We start from the raw sequence: 23165 nt of genomic DNA on the forward strand, positions 1-23165 counted from the left end.
TTTGGAAGACAATAGCCACCTTTTTAACTAAGTCGTGTACTGTGAGTATGTATAGTCTAGAAGAATAAAATTCATCCAAATAATCATGATTTGTTCTACTCTCTCGCTAATTAGCAACCAATTTATATATTTAAAATCAACAGGATCTACATAGGCTCAATAATTAAGATTAAGCACAAACAACTTCAATAACTTATTTTGAGTCATTTGTAACTTGTTTTTAAGACTTGAGTTAAACCAATATACCAGGTAAAACAAGTAAATGAAGTATTGCCATGCAATACAAAGTCCCCTACTGGAAGGCACCTAATTTTCTCTACTGCAGTATAGCATAATGAACTGATATCTGTCTATCTATTGTACTATATATACAGTATGCTATAAACAAAAGACTTGGATGAAAATTTGTATATATAAAACCCTATAGTTGTTTTCATATAGCATTTTTGGCCGATTATCAAAACGGTAACGTTATTTATAGTAAAAAAATCCATATAAGTCCACACAAAACTCTTTACCAGGTAGAGATAGGTCAAAATACACCTAAAAATAGGATGTAACATGCATGTTGTACCACAGAAAAGTGGTCTCGTTTTTTTCCTACGGCATGTAATAAGTAAGTTACAATATAAGCTATTTATAGTAAAAACAAAGGGAAATAACTCTAAAAAACAAGAGTGCCTCATGATGGTGAACACTTGTGCCAAGTTACATCGAAATCCCTCCATGCATAAGAAGCAATGCTCCGGACAAAGTCATTCTTGAATTTGGAATTTGACCTCTAAGCGTGACCTTGACCTTAGACCTAGGGACCTTGTTCTTGCCCACAACAATCTGTCATCTCATCATGGGGAACATTTGTGCAAAGTAATATTAAAATACCTTCATGGATGGCAGAGTTATGGACCTGACATCAAACTGACACTGTTCATGCCATGTTAACATTTGACTGCCAAATGTGACCTTTACCTTTGATGTAGGGATGTGAAAGTTGTGCATAACATATCGTCTTATTATGAGGTACATTTGTGCCAAGTAATATCAAAATCCCTTCATGGATGACAGAGTTATGGACTGGACAGGAAAAAAGCTCTGTTGACCTTTGACCTCAAATTGTGACCTTGACCTTCAGCTAGGGATCCGGGTTTTGCGAATGACACGTCATCTCATCATGGGGAACATTTATGCCAAGTAATATTAAAATCCCTTCATGGATGACAAAGTTTAGGAAACATACCCTGTTCATGCCATGTTTACATTTGACTGCCAAGTGCGACGTTGACCTTTGATGTAGGGGTCTGAAAGTTGTGCATGACACATTCTCTTATTATGAGGTACATTTGTGCCAAGTAATATTAAAATCCCTTCATGGATGACAGAGTTATGGACCGGACACGAAATTGCGGACGGACAGAAAGACGGACGGACTAACGGACGGACGGAAAAGCGCATTCCTATAGTCCCCGAAACTGGTTTTCAACCAGTAGGGGACAAACAAACGTAATCACAATGACACGGAATTAAGTTAAGAACATACGAGTTCGTAATAGACTATTTTTAGAATGGTGAATAAGAACATTTTTCTTACGGTATAGGAACTTTAACCTTAAAAAAACTGAGTTGTCAATGGAACCAAAGGACGAATCCTGATATGTAGTAACCATAAGATACTTCACAGCTGTGGTTGCTTCGATAGCAGTACCAGTACAAGTTACATTTAACTTTGTTCTAGACTTTAGTTTGTATTTTGAACCAAACACAGTACACATTATAACCTGTTGTCATTAAGCTATTTGCGTACGATTTTATATCTATTATTATTATAACACGTATTTCGTCGCATAGAATATCTCGTGTTAAAGCAGTATACAAATGTATTTCACCAAACCATAGATTACTGGTTAGCCCCATATTTTGAGCTCATAAAAAGAAAATGTTTACATGAGATTTGAACAGCTTATAAAACGTGTGCATTACCGTACAAACAATTGTCTATTTACTGAGAAATAATTTGAATTCTGGAAAAAAGACTGCATAAAGGGCCACACATTACCATTTACAAAGACCTGTTAGATATCTTCATTTTTATGCATATGCTTTAATGTCCCAAGATTGAAATTTCGCATACCCAAGTGGAAGTTTATAAGCTCGTACAACTGTCATATATTTTAGAATACTGATAAGCATAATTAAGAATTTGCAAACACAAAGACAAAATGTTAGTAGTTTTTTCAAAAGCGTCTCATAGGCTTTATTTCTTTCAACCGCTGATGTTCTATTTAATAGGGATTTTTTGCAAATTATTCATCAACCTATTAAAATAAACGTATATTGTACAAATATCATAAAATTGACTTAATTTTTGTACTCTATCAATAATAAAATTTTAAGCACTGACTGTACGAATGGGATGCGTCCGTCCGTCTGTCATTCTTCGTGTTCGGTCCGTAACTGCCATCCATGAAGGGATTTTAAAATAATTTATCCCAATATTCCCTATAATGAGACGAAGACATGTCGTGCGAAAGACACATACCCCTGTGTCCAAGGATAAGGTCACACCTGGAGATCAAAAGTTTAAAGGGTGGTCAATAACTCATGATTCATCGAGGGAGTCATACCAATGGTGTCGGTTTCACATTGCAAGTTGCTTGGCACAAGCAGTCACCATAACAAATTTAAATGTTACATATATCACCAGACCTCTATCTAAAGGTCAAGGTCACACATGGAGATAAAAGTTTTTTTTATCACTTTTACACTAGACATAAAATCTGGTAACAAGTGTAGGTTTCTTGTACGGACACCAAGGCATCAGTTATACATTCATTGTATGTATAGATACATATAACATAAGAATTACAATATGTTAGGTTGATTAATTTGTTGCTCTATACAGTGACCAACACTGGAATTAACTTTTACTGTTGTGTAGTGTAAAAGCAAGATTCATTAGCAGCATATCAATGTTGTCTCCAAAAGTCATGCATTTCACTTGTTTATTAATTAGTTTCCTGTAATGTTATGAAATATTTCAAGGCATAACATTTTATTTCTTTTTATTACCAGTTATATATAAAATCGCCTAACATCTTTTAAATGCAGATACTAACATTTGCAATCATGCTATAATTATAAATTTCAAGGAATTTTCAAACTACGTACCTCTTTATGATGATGTTATACATACTGTATTTATGATTGTATGTTTTCTATCCTTACTTAAAAAGTGATAAACAAAGATGTTGTAATGGCTTGTAATATGTTTTGTGAAAAATGGCCATTTGCGGGGGACATTGTTAACTATTTTAAAAATTAAATTACATTAAGAACACATGTTTAATACAGATTTTTGTACATGTACGAGTAGGCACACGTGTAGGATTTCAATGTTTATTTGAGTGTCTGACGTGTAAACTTTAGATCATTACAAGTTTTTCAACATTGTAACAGTATCTGTTCACACAAACATGTGCAACAAATATTTAACGTTTTAAACGTAAAGATTTATCGGATTAAGGAAAGCGGGGAGAATGTTATTTTGTGTAAAGATATTAACTACATGTGCGTACACGTACACGTACATGCTCGATGTTATATGTCTTATTCAGAGCATTTGATCTGACTGTTGTTTATAATAAGTTTTGCCGCCACCAGTAAAATAAACAGTTGACAGAATCGTTTAAATCCTTTCAGCAGCTAGAATTGTGTTTCCATATTCTGACATATTTTTCTCATCGGAGCGCCGATTTCCTGCAAACATAAATGATAAGGACAGTTAGAATAGAAATATAATACATGTATTAAGGCGCTGAAAACTATTTTTAAAGAAAAAGGAATCAATTGCTTTATAAGGAAAATTTGTGAAATTCAAAATTTTAAATTAACTTGTTTCTGATTGCCAAAAGCAGTGAAAATGATGTTTTGTGTTTAAGCATATTTAAGTATTGTGTACTGTTTATTATAATGAATACCTATATGTATAAATATGGTAAATGAAACGCAATCATTCTTAGAAGGCTCTTACTAAATTGGGAGTCTGAGCTGAGATTAAATGTACAAAGTAAGGAAAATCTATAATGTTGTCTATAATTATTGACATAGTTTTGATTTTCGTGTTTATAACTGTTTTTCATTTCATCGCATCTTTTTTGCATTTACTTGACAGGAATAAATAACAGTTTGTTTAATCAAGTAAAATGTATATATCTTGAATAATAGTTTATCTAGGAGAAGGCATAGCGCCGACACGTTGATAAAATAAACTAATATCAAGTTGATGGAGACCTTTTTAGTATCATTTAATGACATAAGTAAGGTTTGTTGGGCTTAGCGACTCCGGACATAATTATAGGCAGATTTCAGCATTTGATATTGATGGAAGAGCCCAGCAGCCCTTCCAATAATTATTTCAGACACGGGCTGTCTTCTGATTATAACCATCAAACTTCCGTAAGGGATCTGGATGGCTTCCCACATGAAAGAATTCATTTGAACTTACAGTGGTAAGGGCAGGTAATTCTTTGTCAGTGAAATTAATTTCTGTGTCAAGGAAGCCTCGTTATAAGTAATTACATATTGCAAAACATATTAAACAAATACGAAGATGTCTTACTTCAGAGACAGAAATGGGCCTTTTTAATATTAAGCGACAAAGATCGTTATTCCCATAATATGCGAGAACATGGAAATAAGATTGATTTTACCAGTGCTAGCGATCCGATGAAGACTTACTTACTAGTGTTAATATGTTACATGTATTATACTTTTATACCTCTATACAGCAGAGATAATTTATACGGACCAATCACTACCACACTATAGTAGACCAATTACGGCAAAGTGCTTAGCAATACAAAGGCAAAGGCATTGAATACACAACTATATAATTGTTTTGTGTTCACATACATGAAACATTTGAGTGACCTAAATACATTGCCGCTGTGTATCTTTATGCAATTTTATCACCCTTTAAATCATTACAGATAAAACTTCAAACTGCCCAAAGTACATTGAAGTTCATATTACCTTTCTGCGCACAGATTTGCCCAGGTCTGTCATGTCAGAATACACAGCGAATGTAATAATTTTAATTCGGACTTGCTAATCATTCTTGTGATGATCAGACGTAAAGCTTTTTTTCTCTATATCGCTTTTAGCTATTCATTAGCCTACTCGTCCATGCCAACCATTACGTGGCAAAATTATTTTAAATTTAAGAACTTACCAGACGAAATCATGACACCATGTACTAAGATTATACAAAGAGGATTGAATCGGAATTATACCTTTTTACTTAGTTTAGGGGATGGAACTGCGAGCAAAACAGTCTAGAATTTGTCTGTGTTTTTTTTATATCTTCTATTTTGTAATGGATGAAAAATAATTTTTCATTGCTTTGCTACATTCTTTCGGGATTATTTTACTTCTATTGATTTACATCTCAGGCTAGTATTTCAAATTCCTCAGCCCTTTGCAAAGGCATCAAGCGAACATACGTATTTCAGTTTTAGTTTTTACCTACGTACCAGAAATAGCCAGGCCGTCTAAAGGTTCCAGTAGTATATTTGCTGTAGATGAGTCGCTGCCAACTGTTACTATAGCTGGTAAATTTTCTAACTTGCATTTGACAGATACGGTTTTCACTGGAAGTTAAAAAAACGAACAATTTCTTATTCATACGTTTAGCACGTCTGCATATCTGTAAATAGACATTTGTTCTTCAGAGACTTAATCAGCTGCATTTAATGAACAAAATAATGGCAACTTTATCAAAAATCTTAAGAAATGAAATCCATATATATATAACTTGCCCCTCCCCCGCGTTGACCTGTTACAAATAACTGTTGAACACCAAATGCTCCATCCCATCTCCTCGATATCTTACGCAAATATCTTCCATATACAAATAGCATGTAAGTTTAGAAATACAGGTTGTTTATCACTTTGTAAAATTGCAGCCAAATTATTCGATAATAACGACCTCAACTCATTTTTAAGAAAGTCACAAATATTTGTATGCTTATTTTTATTTACATAACATTCAGAAGGGTACGGAGGTGTAGGTCTTTAATTTTCACTGATAAATGGTCAGATGTCAAACCAAAGCAAAGTTTGTTCCGAAGATACGTATATGATAAAATAAAGATGCCGTTGTTTCACATTTTTGCCTTGCATCGAAATGTGTTCGTTTGTAATTTCTAGACATTTAAGTGCAGTTCTGCAACACTTTCCCAACTGAATTTGGATCATATATAACTGAAATGCTATCAAAACATTATTTATTTTTATTAGACTTAGTAATGGAAAACACATTGCCCTAAACATGTGAGAAACTTCATAAATATACTATGTATTTTAAAAGATGATTTTTTTCCAAAATACTCAAGGGCAAAAACAAAAACAAAAAGGGGTACAAACAGAAATAAGATTGTTAAAATACACGCCCGTCACTGAAATGAGGCCCGGATGGGCACCTCGGGTCTTTCTACCCAACCAAAAGCTGGACTGTCACTTATGCTTATAATTATGTCAGCGGGAGGTTAAACCAAACCAAATGAAAAATAAAGAAATTTATTATATACTTTTACAAATTCTTTAAAATACTGGCTGGTATTTCACAATTAAATATGAACAGGCAGAACAAAAATCCGTATCGTACCTTTTAAATTTTGTATTGTACTTTCCGTATTGTACGCTGCCGGACTACTTTCATTAATATGCATGACCTGACACAGTTCTATAAATAGCGCACATAAAATCTTTAATTAGTTCCATTTCAATATACTTTGAAGATTTCGTTCAATAACAAAACAACAAACAAAAAGGTAGAGGTTTATGATAAAAGGGTCATTATAACAGTAGCTAGATCTCGGATTTTGTATTCGGCTCTCGTGGATTTGCAAGGTCTGATCACACTTGGCGCTTGCGCGCCTCGTGAGAACCGATCTTACAAAATCCACTCGAGCCGAATACAGCATCCCAGATCAAGCTACTGTTATAATAACCCTATTATATTCAAAGTAAGTATATGAATAAAGCTAAGATATATTACAATAAACAGTTGCTTACATTGTTTTTGAGTTATTTGCATTGACTGTTGATCAAACTACTAAAATAATAAATTAGGTTTGCCAAAGATGCACTTACATGTTACACTGGTAGTGATGACATTACCTTCAGGATCTTGATCTACTGGTTGGATTGAATATGCTGAAAAATAAAAACAAACGTGTTAACGGCCATTCAAGTTTGTAAGTAAAGTGTTATTTATTTATTTATTTATTTGGGTTTTACGGCGCACCAACACAGTATAGGTTATATCGCACAAAACAGGACTACAAATTTTGGTTTCACATCTCATTTACCAAGAAATAAAAACATGAGATATGGAATCAAAATTTGCATACCTGCTGGAATCACAGAGTTACAGCAAAACCAAGTGTTAAGACCCTATCAATCGCCTCTTACGATCATGCAAGGGTAAGGCAGTGGTTCCAATTCTCTTCATATACCAATCGTCCCAGAACCACATGGGACTGAAGTGTGGTAGTTGTTAGTCTGACGACTAATAAAGAAAACTTGCTATTTCATTAACCATATTTTCAAAAAACACACATGTAGGAGATGTAATGGAGAGGCGAGTAGGGGTAGAGGATGTGTTACGGGCAAATCGTGTTAAACTTGGTCAATAACTGGAGTTGAGTGACCGCTTGCAATGGAACATGAGATACAGGTAACTCGCATAGAGTCGTAGTTTCTTTATTGCATCTGAGGTCTCTAAAATTAAGGCACAATAACTAAAATATGAAACCAATAATTTGAGTCAGGAATGATATATGACAACAAAACTTAGCATATCTGCATCTTGCATGGAAAGGGAACTAAGGATTACTTATAAGATCTTTGTTACTAACTTATTATACGATGGCAAAATTCAACAACAACACGTGAATATTTATCTTTTATCAACGTTTCGGCGCTTACGCATTCATCAGGATAAATATATTTATTTTACTATTTTTTTTTTACTAACTAACTAATTGAAACAGAAAAAATCTTTTCGCTCAATACCTTTGATCAGGAATGAGATATTGCAATGTAACTTGGTGTGTAGGTAGCATATATATAGAGATAACTTGGAATTGCATAAGGGATAACGAGGATTAAGGTTACAGTTACTAAAAATGAAAAAGCAGCTTCCTCTCAAAAACTTGAGTTTAAAGTGACCGATTTGAAACTAATGAAACTAGATGTGTAGGTAGCTTGCATGAAGACAAGTTTTGGGATTTTATAGTTTGTCACTAGGGTCAATGTCAGTGCCACAAGAAATTGAACAGTTTTAAACCTACAGCACCTCAGTGTATTGATATAGGAAAGGAATATAAAATGCAAGATATAAATACTTACTTGTAGCAGCAACAGGTACCAAGTGACTTCCACCACTTTGATCATTTGCCTCTTGGCTTAAAGCTGCTGCAAATTTAATAGATAATACTTTAAGTTACATTGAATGGCCTTTACGTTTTCTTTGAACTATTTTTCAAAGTAATCTTAATACATCAACAATCAGTTTTCAGTTACTGGCAAGGTTGTTAATGTATATGTTTTTTCTATTTAATATTCTAAAATCGTATTATTATCACTTTACTAATTGCCACTTTAGGTATAACAATATAAACATTAAATATGTAAGTTATTTTCAACACCAAAAGTAGGAAAAGAAAAATACGATACACTTACATACAACATTAGATGTAAAAACACCAACGAGTTGGTCGTTTTCTACTGCTTGGCTTGTTCCTGCTGAAAAAAGAGAAAACCATTTTTACAGGCTTCAGTCCAAGTGCACGGCATAAAAATGTCTTCTAACGATGTTGACAATATTCAATATATCTGAAGATAAATGGGAAAAATGCATGTCAGTAAAATTCTCAACTATCTTATTTTCAAAGAAACACATTTCCTCCAACATCTAATGACAACTGATCATGATAAAAGGTTACAGTAATCAACTCTTTATTGTAAGAAAACAACCACTACATAGTTTGATATATAAATGCTAACTGAACATTTCGCTCAATAAAATTCCATAAGATCTGATTAATTGATACAGATGCCTAGCATCGGTTTCGGTCATTGGTACTAGTTCTTTAACAAAAAGAGTAAAACGAACGAAATATAAGAAAACTGAGGTTCACCTAGGTGTAACTACTAAAACGAGTAACTGATTACTTTGATTTAAAGTTTATATTGTGGATTAATGTACTGTCTAAATAACGAGAACTTGCATATTAACAACACATTTAAATTAATTGTAAAACATAATCTGACGTATAGCGAACAGAACGGTCAGAACTGTGATCTGAGCTATTGTTAATGTGTTTAATTGCTGTTTTATCAAAATAAAGTTACGTTTAGTTTCTGATAATCCATAGTGTTTACGATTAATATATAATATTAAGTGTATTTGTGATATATGATATAATGCTGAGACCAAAACAAAGACCTAATTCTTGTATGATAAACAATAAGATATACACTTGTTGTCAGTTAATTGGCCAATATAATTTCTTGTTTTGGTTTAACACTCAGCATCTGTAACAAATAAGTTTTAAGTGTAAAATATATACATATGTGGTAAACATAACCTCCCTATAAAGGCCACTAAAATGTTACTAACTGATGTTCTCATTCAACCATAAAAGCTATTTCCAAATAGGTTTTTCAGACAGGTTTGACTGTAAAATAATACTAGAAGTTAAGCTAATATCTGATTAAGAGTTCAAAATCGGATTTTAAATTACTGAAATAGTGTGTTCAATGTCCATATTTGTGAGGTTTTCCTAAGCATGAAATAATTTCTTTCTGAAAAGATATTTCATTTTACTTTTTGCAAAGACAATACATTACTCAAAATCATTAAAAGTACTTGTATGCATTCTTTTACAGAGGTGACGGTTGAATTTTTAATTTGACTGGCAAGCTGAATAAAATATCAAGTTTCATACAAACAATTTAAATTTTCTAGAAATTATAATATACAGTAGTTTAGTTCTGACACTCCATTTTTTTTGAAAGATGACTTTGCAGCCAACAGCCTTACATATCTATTATCAAGTAATTATTAATAATTATCAACATTTTCATGTTTACATTTTACATGACGTGTGTAATAGAAATTCGTTTTAGAGCAACTGCAGAATTTTGCCGCTTTGGAAGTACAGAATGCAACCAAGCCTCAGTTTGATTGAGGCTGTTCATGAGAGGTAATGGAAAGTGCAACACCACTCACGACATAAAACGAAAAGTAAAAGAACAAACTGACAAACTTTTACGAGACATTGAAGAAATAGAAATTAAGACAGAAAATCTAGATATGAAACAATACAAAATAGGGTTAATATTAAAGCGAAGAACAAAAGGTGTAATAATAAGAACAAGAAACTATAGAATAAAATATGGCGAAAGGTTTATATAATAAAAGAAGTGATGAAAGCAAAGAAATAAAAGACTTCAATGCAAACAGCTGATTTACCTGAAACCAAAAACGAAATTTTAATTGAAGAAGAACACTATGAAAGTCTTTATGACTAACAACAAGAAAGTCACTCAACATATAACTTTTATGATGAAGATAAAATACCAAAAGCTGAGCGAAGACGAACAAGTAATACGCAATTAATGCCATGAATAATGGGAAAAGTCTATGATCAGATTGTATAAATATTGAGTTTTACAAAATATTATGGAACGAAATAAAAAAACAATGTCACCGTATTCTATCGAAAATAACCATTTAAAGCCAGTTGCAAGCACAAAGTTAGACAACATCAATTCCAACACCAAATGAAAATTTATCACTGTTGTCCAACTGAACACAAAATATAAACAAAAGTAATTGCTAACAGAGTAAAATAAATGTTATATAATAAAACTGATGATAACTAAACGTGTTTTATAAAAGGAAGATAAATATGTGAAATATAAGAGTATTAATAAAGTACGCAGAAATATAATAAGTCTGAAATGTTTTTAATGCTGACTTTAAAGAAAAAGATTTTGATAGTTTACTAGATTATATCTTTGGCCAAAACTGGAAACCTTGGGTAAAATCTATTCTATAAAACTCATAAACACGCCTGGTAAACTACAGAGCTACCTCTTTAAGAGGTATACGGTAGACTGCTCTGCCGCAACTTCCGAGGCAGTGCACGTCGCGATAAAAGAACATCAACAAAGGTGAGTGTCATCATATTTTTTGCATTTTTACAAGCAGTGTATCGAATATCAAAAATCGGGGAATGGTAGGCGATGTAGATATGATTTAACTTTACAGAGAACTTTAAGTTTGCTAATTCATTCTTAATACGTAGTCGTGGTGGTGTTTACCAACAAACTGATTTTGCAGTAAATTTGGCCCTTTCGTCTTGAAAGCACTTTCATTGTCAAATATTTACATTTAACTAATATTAAGAAGGAAACCAAGTAGGCGTGAGATAGCTGTAAAATATACAATGCATTTGGAAATAAAATATGTACCGAAAATGGTTCGGGTGTACAATAATTCAATTTTTATTGTGAGAGATAGCTCTGTCGTGAAGGAGATAGTCATGTCGCTAAGGAGATAGCTCTGTGTTGCATGAACAGAGCTCTTTGTTAATAATTTAAAAGTTTTATTTTTTACCTTGGGTTGTCTTCATTTGAAATAATATAAAGTTACTGTCCCATTTGATATACATATGTATGAGTTTTCCAAGTATTATTTTGATAAAGGTTTTTCGTGAGGTTATAATTGTAAATTTTGAATAGTTGTACATTCTGTTTACTTATTTGCTCAGGTGAGTTAATTTTTGTGATCACTCGATATCCGTTGTCAGTCATCTGTCTGTCAACATTTAGCTTGTGTATGCAATAGAGACTGTATTTTTCAATTGATCTTCATGAAATTTAGTCAAAATGGTTGTCTTGTTTAAATCTAGGTCAAGTAATAAAATGTATTATCTGGGGTCAAAAACTATGTCACTAGGTCAAATCAAAGAAATACCTTATCTATGCATAGGAACTGCATTTTACACTCTGTCTTATTGAAATTTGATGAGAATGTTTGTCTGGATAAAATCTAGGATATATTTGAATATGGATTAACTGGAATAAAAACTAGGTCGTCTGGTTAAATCAAAGGAAAGCTTTGAATATGTGATAGAAGCTGAAGTTTTTCAATTGATTTTCATGAAATTTGGTCAGAATGATTGCCTTGATGAAATCTAGGTCAACTTTTAATATGGGTATCTTGGATCAAAAGCTAGGCCACTAGGAAAAATAAAAGAAAAAAAATGTGTTTGCAACTGGAACTGTATTTTATACCGGACAAATGCGACGCTGGTGGTGTATAAAAAAAAAATGAAAACAGCGAATTAAAGCCCGCGCGTAACTTCCTTTTTCCCGTCTGCGCGCAGTTTCATACTAGCGAATTTAAATGATTTCACAGTACATGAGTCAGGAAAAGCGATTACCGGCTCGGGCATGTTTTTTCCCCATAATTTTGCAATTTAAAGATGCTAATGTTCTTACGTTATAATATTTGTACAAAGTATATTTTATTTACCGGTACGTACAAACAAACTGGTCGTGTCCTCAACGAAAAGCAATTATGGTATCATTATATTCAGATATGATTTTACAAGCCTTGTAAAATCATATCTGAATGTAATACAGCGTAATATGCAGTGTAAACAAGTATCAGAGTCACTTCCACTAAAGTTACAGGTAACCCTTGCTTTTCACAAGATAATATCACGCATTAATTATTAACTGAATTTATCTTTTTTATAAAAAGGTAGCACATGCCGATTCTAAGAAAATATAGCCCACTCGCTTAGATCAATAGTAAAAGTGAAGATCTAATCATCATGGGCTTTGAGTTTGAACCCCTTGACTAATTTGCAATGTGTCTGTAGGAGGACTTGATAGTTAGTTACTGAGAACAAGTTAGTACTGGTTCTAACGGCAATAAATACAAAACAAGCAAAATAAATATAAGAAAATATAAACAATATGTATTATACAGATGATGTATAAATATAAAAATGAGATAATTGAATTGTATCTCGTAAGTGGACATAACTACTATCCGGATACCTGCTCAAAACTGTTAATGCACCACAGAGCTATCTCCTTAGCGACATGACTATCTCCTTCACGACAGAGTTATCTCTCGCAATAAAAAGTGAATAATTTTACTCCCGAACCACGTTCGGTACATACTTGATTTTCAAATGCATTGTATATTGTACAGCTATCCCACGCCTACTCGGTTTGCTTCTTAATATTAGTTAAATGTAAATATTTGACAATGAAAGTGCTTTCATGACGAAAGGCCAAATTTACTGCAAAATCAGCTTGTTGGTAAACATCACCACGACCACAAATTAAGAATGAATTAGCAAACTTAAAGTTCTCTGTAAAGTTAAATCATATATACATCGCCTACCATTCCCCGATTTTTGATATTCGATACACTGCTTGTAAAAATGCAAAAAAAAATATGATGACACTTACCTTTGTTGATGTTCTTTTATCGCGACGTGCACTACCTCGGAAGTTGCGACAGAGCAGTTTACCGTATACCTCTCAAAGAGGTAGCTCTGTAGTTTACCAGGCGTGATAAAGCGGTATGTCCTTTGTCCCGCTATACATTTATTTTAGCTGTTGAACTACTCCTCTAAGTGATTAGAGAAACAAAACAAAAATATAAAAGGTTTTAAGATATAGAAGTAAAACAGCATGTTTGCAGACATAGTACCTGTTTTACAGCTGTAAAACGTCTGTAAAATACCTGTATTTTAAAATTACAGCTTTCAAGGACCTGTAAGTGGAAAATCATGACCATTTATACAGTTTACATTTACAGGTGTAAAACATACAGGTCTCGCCAGCCATCTTTAATGCAATTTGGCGGGATATAACTGAAATTCACAGAGACACCACATCGTTTGAAATACTGAAATTTCAACCGTTTTGGAGTAAATTCAAATGTTTGATTATCTAATATAATTGTAAAAGAGATGTATAAGTGCAAACATTTACTATCTGCACTATTTTTGAAGCTAATATGTTTAAAAGAAATAATGAAATGATTGTCGTACTACAGTGGTATGTTGGGGACATGCATTCATTTTTTTAACATTAAATTATCTCTGAGCACAACATGTTATCTCGAGCACACGTCATCTTATCTCGTGCGCACGCCATCTTATCTCGAGCGCTCGACATCTTATCTCGTGCGCACGCCATCTTATCTCGAGCGCACGAAATAAGATGTCGAGCGGTCGAGATAAGATTTCGTTCGCTCGAGATAAAATGTCGAGCACTCGAGATGCCGTGCGCTCGAATTATTTAATCTTTACAAAAATGCATGTCCTTAACATACCACCGTATCATATGTTTTTACTACAAAGAAAGTTTTATAAACACGATCTGACGCATAGTTTCTACATTGTATTCTACACTTAAATTTTGAAATTGCTACACTGTAAATATGTTTCATATTATTCTTTACTTACTAGATCATTTAATTTGCTATTTTTGTAGTAATTGCTACCCTATCTAGAGAATTATAATTAATCCTTATTTTTTTAATCCATACTTTTGTCCCTGAAAATAAGGACTTCTTTTTCAACACCTGTAATATTTCTACAGCTGTTACTTATAGGCATAATTACAGCTGTAACTTTTCCATTTTTACAACTGTATTTTTACGGCTGTATCTCATTTGCATAATTCGACCTGTTTTACAGTCGTACAGCTGTAAATTGAAATCTACAGCTGTAAAATCAATGTTGTTATATAAAACCTACATGTGTAAGTTTGAATATTTATTATGATAGTAGTTCGATCTGGGATGCTGTATTTGGCCCGAGTGGATTTTAGCATATTTCATCTCACGAGGCGCGCAAGCGCCGTGTGTGATCCGTCCTTTCAAAATCCACGAGAGCCGGATTCAAAACCCCAGATCTAGCTACTTTTGTAATGAACCTTTTAGTATATACTTACACCTTTTTGTTTTTTGTTTTGCTATCGAACAAAATCTTAAATGTTTGTTGATGAGAAAATAGAAATGAGTGAAGTTTTTGTGTGCGCTATTTATAGAACCGTATCAGGTCATGCATATTTAATGAAAGCAGTCAAAATACAATACAAAAGGTACAATACGGATTTTTTTCTGCCTTTTCATATGTACTTGTGAAGTACAAGCTGCATTTTGACAGAAGGTATATAATAAAATGCAGTATTACACAGCCCTCGTAATAGGCTCGCTCCGAAACCAGTGCGACCAAGTATACACTAGGAAAAAAAACATAGAAACGTTTGAGAAAGTACAAACATAACTTTTCATTCAGATAAATAAAATATTTTAGCAGAATTATTAAAACGGAATATCTCAATTTCACATGGACAAAAAACAAGCGGAAAGCTAGGCACATTACAACTAAGAGTAATATTTTAGTATTGAAATCTTCTAAAAGTTAGAATAATTGATTTCTGTTATACCACATATCCTTCGGATGAAGTTTCAAAACAATCTTCCTAAATATATTATGAATTTATATGGAACTCGAACACAGATAAAGTTGAAAAAAATACTAGACCCAACTTTTATATTTGAAAGCATGAACAAATACTACGAATTGTAGTAAGGAAAGAAGTTCATGAAATTTTCATCTAACATTCATCTTTCGTCTAACATTTTTCAAATTGCAAAACTAAACACCGCACTTTAACAATTTAAATGGTTCTCTTTTAATTTTTCACAAAGGTTTCGTAGGGTTGCAATTTTGTTTCGTTTATCCTTAGACTAATAATTACAGCAGTAATTTGATGAAGATTCATCAAGCGGTTCTTGAGAAGAGGTCATTAAAAGTGTTTATATGTTTAGCTAAATTGGTCCCTATCTCCATTTGTAACAAAATAGCAGGAGACCTTACGATATTGTTACACACCAAGTTTGAGAAAAATCCATTACATTTTAGTGGTTAATGCGAAGAAAGGCATATCTACGTTTAGCTCTAGTGGTCCCTAATAAGGCCCAAGTTCCTATATAAATAAATTTGGAAGAGGACCTTATAATGATGCTCCAGACCAAGTATGACAAAGATCCATCAAGCTGTTCATGAGACGCTGTCTTAAGGCATTTTTAGTTTTAGCTCTAGCAGCCCCTAAAAGGGGTCAAATGTCCCAACTGAACAAAATTGGCTGCGGGCCTAATAAAGATGCTACAAATCAAGTTTGATGAGAATACATGAGAAAAAATCAATTAAAGGATTTTTTAATTTTAGCTTTAGCGGCCCCTAAAATAGGCCAACTGATCTCGCTTTAACAAAAGCATATTCGCTATTCATGAATCCTTGGACAATGACGTCACACCTATAAAAAAGTGAAGGTCAAGGGACACATACAACTGTAATTATTTCAATATTTTTGTTTCATAAGCAAAGTTTGACCGTAGTCATATCACGTAGATAAACTGTATGTAGCGTACCTTCATTTCAATGTAATGAGATTCAGTCATTATGTAGCATGTACATAATAAAACAGATTTTAACTGAGTTCAATATTTGCATACCATACCAAAGAAAAATATTCATATATAATAAATCAGTTAAATAATTTATAACAAATATATCAAAGCAAACAAGTACTCATTTTAATACTCAATCTGAATAAGTCACAAAAGCAAGAAACCTTTTCATATACAGACGACAATTGTAACAAGGAAAACCTTATAAAAAGCACTTCTATACATAGAAGACTCTTATTACACCCTTATTCATGTGATACGCAGACCGTATCTAGCTCTTTCTTTAATTTGATATATGTTGGTATTTGAACAGGTTTTTATTATAGTTATTAAACTTACTTATCATTTTGAGATATATCAATATTCTTGCTAAATATACTGAGCGAAAGTTAGCTTTAAAACTGTGAACAGCGTCGTTTAGGATACACTTTGTCTACATTTCACTCAGCGTAGCACAATCAGCAGAGTGAAACAAATTGACACTCTCGTCCAATCAGGCAGAGTGTTGCATAAATCTTTCATTTTGATAAATTATCTATAATGCGTTATCAAGTAGTTTGATTTGCAAACTGAAGTCACGTGGCATGGGTCGGTCAAGGTCACGAATTCGTTCTTATAACGGCATTCGCCGAAAAACAATACTATATGCATTAGGTTGAAAATAGTACACAGTGTACAGATGTACAGCTGAACACAGTACAATTGTGTACTACAACTAAAAAACAGGACGTCTGGAAAACAACCAACTGTTAATGTATGACAATAAATAATGAATGTAGCTCTACATACACAATTAACTTTTAATCCAACGGTAGAGAAATAAGAACATAATATTTTCATTTGTTTTAAGGACATTCATAATGCAAATATAAATAATTTAAAACTTTCATCAATGTAAAATAGAATATAACATTCCTTGTACCGAGTTCTTGAATTATCATAGACTCATTTTATCGATCTCAAAAGAATGAAAAAGAAAGTTGAATCAAAGCCCTGAAAGGACTGATAGCCAGTGCTTTTTGAGTGATATTTCAACCGATACACCTGAAGAATGAACATTTCATTGTTCATAGACCGGTCAAGATTTGAACAATGTTGGTAGAGGTCCATTAGATAATGCTTCGTGCTAAATATCTGAGCTCTGCGCAATGTGGTGCAAGACAAGAAGATTTTTAAAGGTTTTCCCTATTCAACTCTATGTAAAAGTAAGTTTGCTCCAAGGGTGGGCACATTTCAACCCTGGCCCTAAACCCTAACCCTAACTCTAGAGCGGAGTGATTCCGAATATTTCAAATGTGAATATAAAGTTCATTATCATTCTAGAATCCGTTGCTGCTTGTTTTTATGTTTAAAACAGTAGCCCTCACACATTATAAAAAATAAATATTGGAATATTTTTACACGTCCAGAATACTTGTGTGATGCGGTCATATAGAAATAGAAGGAAAACTCAAATGACGTGAGGTTTAAACTTGATAGTTGATTTAGAGCTGTAGCCAGTTGCTAAAGCACTGGCATAAAACAACATAATCCCTATCATATGCGAGAATATAAATATATATTTTTAACAAGACATTAACACACATGCAGATATAGGAAAAAACTCATAATTCAAAACGTAAAAATAAATTGTAACCAATCATATTTATTTTTTAATAGAAAGTCTCAAACAGAATAAAAATCAAAAAGTACAGAACAAATCAAAACGCTTCTCTCAATGATTTAAAAAATGATTTGAGGAGTTTCATATCAGTGTTCAATATTTAATGACGCACAATAGCTGTTTTCTGCCAAAGCAGTTCTGAACAATTTCCTGACATTATAATTTGTTTACGTTTCAATTTACGTTAAAAGTGAATATTCTTTCCTTCCCATTCCTTTCATTTATTTTTCTATCTTAATCCACATAAAAATTATCTTCTTAATTGCAGTTGAAAAGTGTTTATAGAGTAATTAAATCATTTCATCTATTATACATTTACAATCGGTCATGTAATTTGCTGTATTCCATATCGTAATACTGTAAAACTGTACACATGTATTCATGAAATAAACAGGCCTTAAACGTGGTTCGAATGGGCAAAACCTCTAAAGCGAAAATCCCTTTAAATTGACATATTTGTCCGGTCTGGAAACCGTTCGGTTTAGAGGGATTTCACTGTAGAAGAAAACTATACAACACTAACAACATGCTTTTAATACAACTTTATGAAATGACGCTGTTAGAAGTTGTTGACAAAATTAAAAGTAAATGTGTAGTCTACATAACGAATAATTATTATTTAACACTTACGTGAAGCCAAAGGAGCAAATCCACCAAAGCCAGCTTCTCCTACGATATTCAGTGCTGGAAATAGAAAACTGTGTTTTATCGATGATGCAAGTATGGAAAAAACAATTTTTATTGAAGAACAGGAAGTTTCTGTTTTTCAACGGGCATTATTATCCTGTGTAGTAAACATTTAGGTATTACACTGTTTAGAATACTTAACATTTTCTCGAAAATGATTTATGTAATAGAAAGAGCATTGAAACTCGAGGGTAAACGATTTGTACGAGGGGGCGTAGCCCCCGAGCATAAATTGTTTACCCGAGAGTTTTAATGTTCTTTCTGTTTTGTATCATAGCCATCCATATATGGTAGTTGTAGGCGTTCCACATTGCCATATACAGCAGTTCAGTGAGTACTTAAAATCGTTGCTTTACAAATGTGTAATGCCCAGGTAAAATAAACCAATGCTAGAGCAGAAAATCAATAAAATACACTTCTCTGTCTACTGTTCAGCTGGCATAGTTTAATTCCTTTACAACAGTGCGGTAACTAGCGTGAGGGTATTAAATATCTGCACACTTTTAGTTACAGCACCCTGTACTCAGTGTATACGAATTACCTGCACCAAATTTGTTAAGAAAAAACACCGAGCTATGATACAAATCAAATATAACATCATTCTTTTTTAGGACATTTTTTTATTGGTTTTTCAGAATTCAGACAATTATTTCGTGTATTAAAAAGATAACATCAGAAGGTCATGTCTGAATTTGCAAATCAAGCATTTTGTATTGTTTTTTTCTTGGACTTGCCAGCCCCCCCCCCCCCCCCCCCCCCCCTCAAACTCTTTCAATTACCACGTTTTTTGACCATGGTCTGATGTTGCCGTTATATACTATAATGCGGGCAGATACGGATACTTACAACATCTAGAAACAGATCTGAAAGAAAAGAAATCTATTTGGCCGATGAGAGAGAGAGAGAGAGAGAGAGAGAGAGAGAGAGGACTGAGTTGAAGTATGCTTGGGTGGTGATGCGGGATGTCTATGAAGGATACTGTGATATGATATCAAGAAGCTTTTCAGAAATAAAGAAAATGAGGGAAAAGGAGGGAAACTGGGTACGGGTGGTGAGTACGTGCGGAGCTTGATGAGCGGGGTACGGTAGATGAGTATGTTCGGAGTTTGATGTGCGGGGTGAAGATGAGGGAAACTAAGATACAATATAATGAAACTGAACTGATACTAAAACATTACTGTAGAGTAATTACTTTGACCTTGAAAATTGAGCATCTGGCCCAAAAGTCGATAGAGATCTTTCTCTAGGAGTGCGTGCCCAGTGTATAAAGGTTTAAAGCTTAAACTTTCTACTTCACGACCTGCAGTCCGGAAACCATTCATTTTCAGTTATTCGGTTACTGTGACCTTGACTTTTGCATTACTGTCTAAACAACCATAGGACCCCAGGCGGTGCTTTCTTCATTAATTCAGCTAATAACTAAATCTAGTCATGGCAGGTAATGATAAGTACAAAATCTTTAACGTTCACTAGCACCAGCTTAGATTGAATGTATACTAACTGTATGGCAATACATATTCTTTTGTTAGGCAAACCATACAATTATATTTAATCTTTCAATATCACAACTACGATTTAAAGGAGGTCAATCACATTTAATCAACATTTAATGACATTTTCTACTTTTTGTATATTCTGGTAGAGAATTATTTAAGGAACAAAAAAACCGATTACATAGAGTTAAATTCCTATTTGAAATGTATATTTTATTATTTTTATAAAATTTTGTAATTACTCCCCTTTAATATAAAAGTATATAAAAAGCTGGGTATTTCTTTTTATTTCGATACAATGTCTAGTTTTACATTTGCATTTGATAGACATATCAACTATTGAACAATCTGAACCAAAATGCAAGTTTAAAAGCTGTGTGTAGCTTCTGAATTCATTTATTTCCAATCTATCTTGGTTGCGCAACCAAGATAGGTAAAGGGAGGTAATAATAATTTTTCAAACTTGCGTTTCTAATGAATTCCATCTAAATACATAATTTTTAATGTAAAATTTTACAAATATATTACAATATGTCTAATATTTATACATTTCCTTAGGCAAAGTATGTTTATCAAATTTATACTTATGATAAAAATTACTCTATCTTGGTTGGGCAACCAGGATAGGACAATGGAAATTTTAAAAATACCTCCAGTGAAATCTAATTTGTATTAAGTGTTAAGTGAACATAAATGAGTGTAAATGATCAGATGCTAAAGTTTCGAACAAATCCGTTACATGGCCAAAATCTGATTATCCACCTTTAACAATAAAAACATCAGAATAGAAAATCGCTTACCTGAGCAGATTGACGTGCAAATCCATTCCTTCCATTTGGTTACCCTCTTCATTGCTTGAAGTCCCTTGAAATTTTTTAAATATATTAAACTGTTGAAATAGCTTAAGGTTTTGCCAAAATTTTGTTTTAGCATTCGGATAGGCACAACCAGAAAAACTTCTAATTTTAAATTTCCATTTAAAAAAAAACAAATATTAAATTCAAAATAAAAATAAATAATGATCCTTTTATTTTCTTTTAAAACTAATTTCAACGTAGAAAAGCTTTTTGGTGAAAGGCTTTCACTAGTCAAAAAAATTTTTTTTTCTGACTAAGAAGTGGTCCGTGGTTGCTGTGTTTTACTAGGGTTCTTTTTCGTCAAAACCCTTCCCATGAAGTGATGCCCAGATACTCTTTTGGCAAACAGTTTTTCTTAAATTCTTAGTAAAAAGGGGGTTTTTTGGAGTCTAAGGGGTTTTTTGGGTTGACATTTCCATTTTGGGCGCAGACATTTTTAGAATAATTCATGATAAAGCAGAATAAAATTTTTTTCAGTTTATGGTTTAGCTTAAAAAAAAAAAACAGAAAAAATTTTTTACCCTACCCGGCAGGGCTTCTGTTTGCGTCAAAATCTTTCATTAAAACTTCTAATCAAATCAAAACAGAACTTTTTACAAATTTATTTGATTTAGTATGTTTACTTTTATTTTTAAAAAGGCTTGGTTTTAAGTAAAATTTGGCAGTCTTATTTTTAAATCAAAATCAAGTAAACAATGTAAAATAAATTGCAATAATTTTTTATCATTTTTATCAGGGATATTGTCTTTGCACTGTGTTCATCACAGTGCTAAATTTTGGGTTTTTAGCTGTTTCCCCCCCCTTTTGGGAATTAACTGGATGAATAATTCGGGGTTGTTTAAAATTTTTCAGGAACTGCCTTTCTGATTTTCCCCAATCATTTATGTAAAAAATCTTGAAAAACCATATAATGCTTCTGAAATTAATATAAAAAATTACCCGCCAAAAAAAGGCATAATAAAAGACTTGTAACTAAAAAATTAAAAACCCGGGATTTTTCCAATTTTGACTCCAAAAAAATGCTAAGTGCATCAGAAATATTAACAATTTTAAAATGTTTTTTTGTTATTCTTTAAAAAAAATTTTACCCAAAAAAATTTAGCCCCCATAGCTTTTTTTGGAAAAGGATGACAACTCCAATGACATCTCATAAAATTTTTGCTATTAAAATAAACTTAGGTTTTTTTCCCCGGATACCTCATTAATTTTTTTTTTCCCTTTTTTTCTTAGACGGAAATTTTAAAAAAAAACGGAACAACAAAAGTACAAGGACATCAAAAAAATTTTTTTTTTCCCTTCAGGCAGGTACCTGTTAGGCAACTTGTTTTAAAAAACCAAAAATGAAAAAAATTTAATTAGCTCATCAAAGAATAAGATTTAAAACTTCACATATTTTTTTACCCCCCCTTCTTTACTTTATCATCACATTCACAAATTTTTTTAGGTTTACCCCCCCTTTATCTAAAATAATTTCTATAAAATTTTAATCAGTAAAGTATTTTCCTTTAATTTTTCACACAAATGAATTTATTTTTTTTTTAATCCTGGAAGAGAAAAAAAAATTTATTTTTAAAAAATACATAAAAGCTTTATCACACTGAAGAAAAGGTATACCAAAATTTTTCGAGCCTTTTTCCCAAATAAATGTTGAAAATATAAAAGCTAATGGCAAAACCGAGAGAAAAACTTTTTAAGTTAATTAATTAAAATTCCCATAAACTTATGCCTAAAAAAATTAAATTATTTTGTTTTTCCATTTCATCCAACTATCTAAAAAAGTAAATACTAAAAAGACTGTATTCAAATTTTTGAAAATAAAATTCCACACATATTTTGTTCTTATTTCTTTATTTGGTTTAGAGTGTCTTTCGGGAAATATGAGATAT

The 23165-nt window shown here is 32.5% G+C and overlaps 1 protein-coding gene across 1 annotated transcript; it reads right to left on the bottom strand.

Annotated features, from left to right (window-relative positions):
- Positions 1-3042: 3042 nt before the first annotated feature.
- On the bottom strand, positions 3043-21274 carry LOC123563442 (uncharacterized). The gene is made up of 7 exons (XM_053534391.1): positions 21223-21274; positions 18873-18926; positions 8743-8805; positions 8410-8475; positions 7150-7212; positions 5529-5645; positions 3043-3753 (listed from the first exon to the last, which is right to left on the bottom strand). Exons 1-7 carry the CDS (start codon positions 21272-21274, stop codon positions 3683-3685), a joined length of 486 nt encoding a protein of 161 aa, XP_053390366.1. The 3' UTR covers positions 3043-3682.
- Between the last annotated feature and the right edge of the window lie 1891 nt (positions 21275-23165).

The sequence above is a fragment of the Mercenaria mercenaria genome, unplaced genomic scaffold (assembly GCF_021730395.1).
Source record: "Mercenaria mercenaria strain notata unplaced genomic scaffold, MADL_Memer_1 contig_3649, whole genome shotgun sequence".
NCBI classification, from domain to species: Eukaryota; Metazoa; Mollusca; class Bivalvia; order Venerida; family Veneridae; genus Mercenaria; species Mercenaria mercenaria.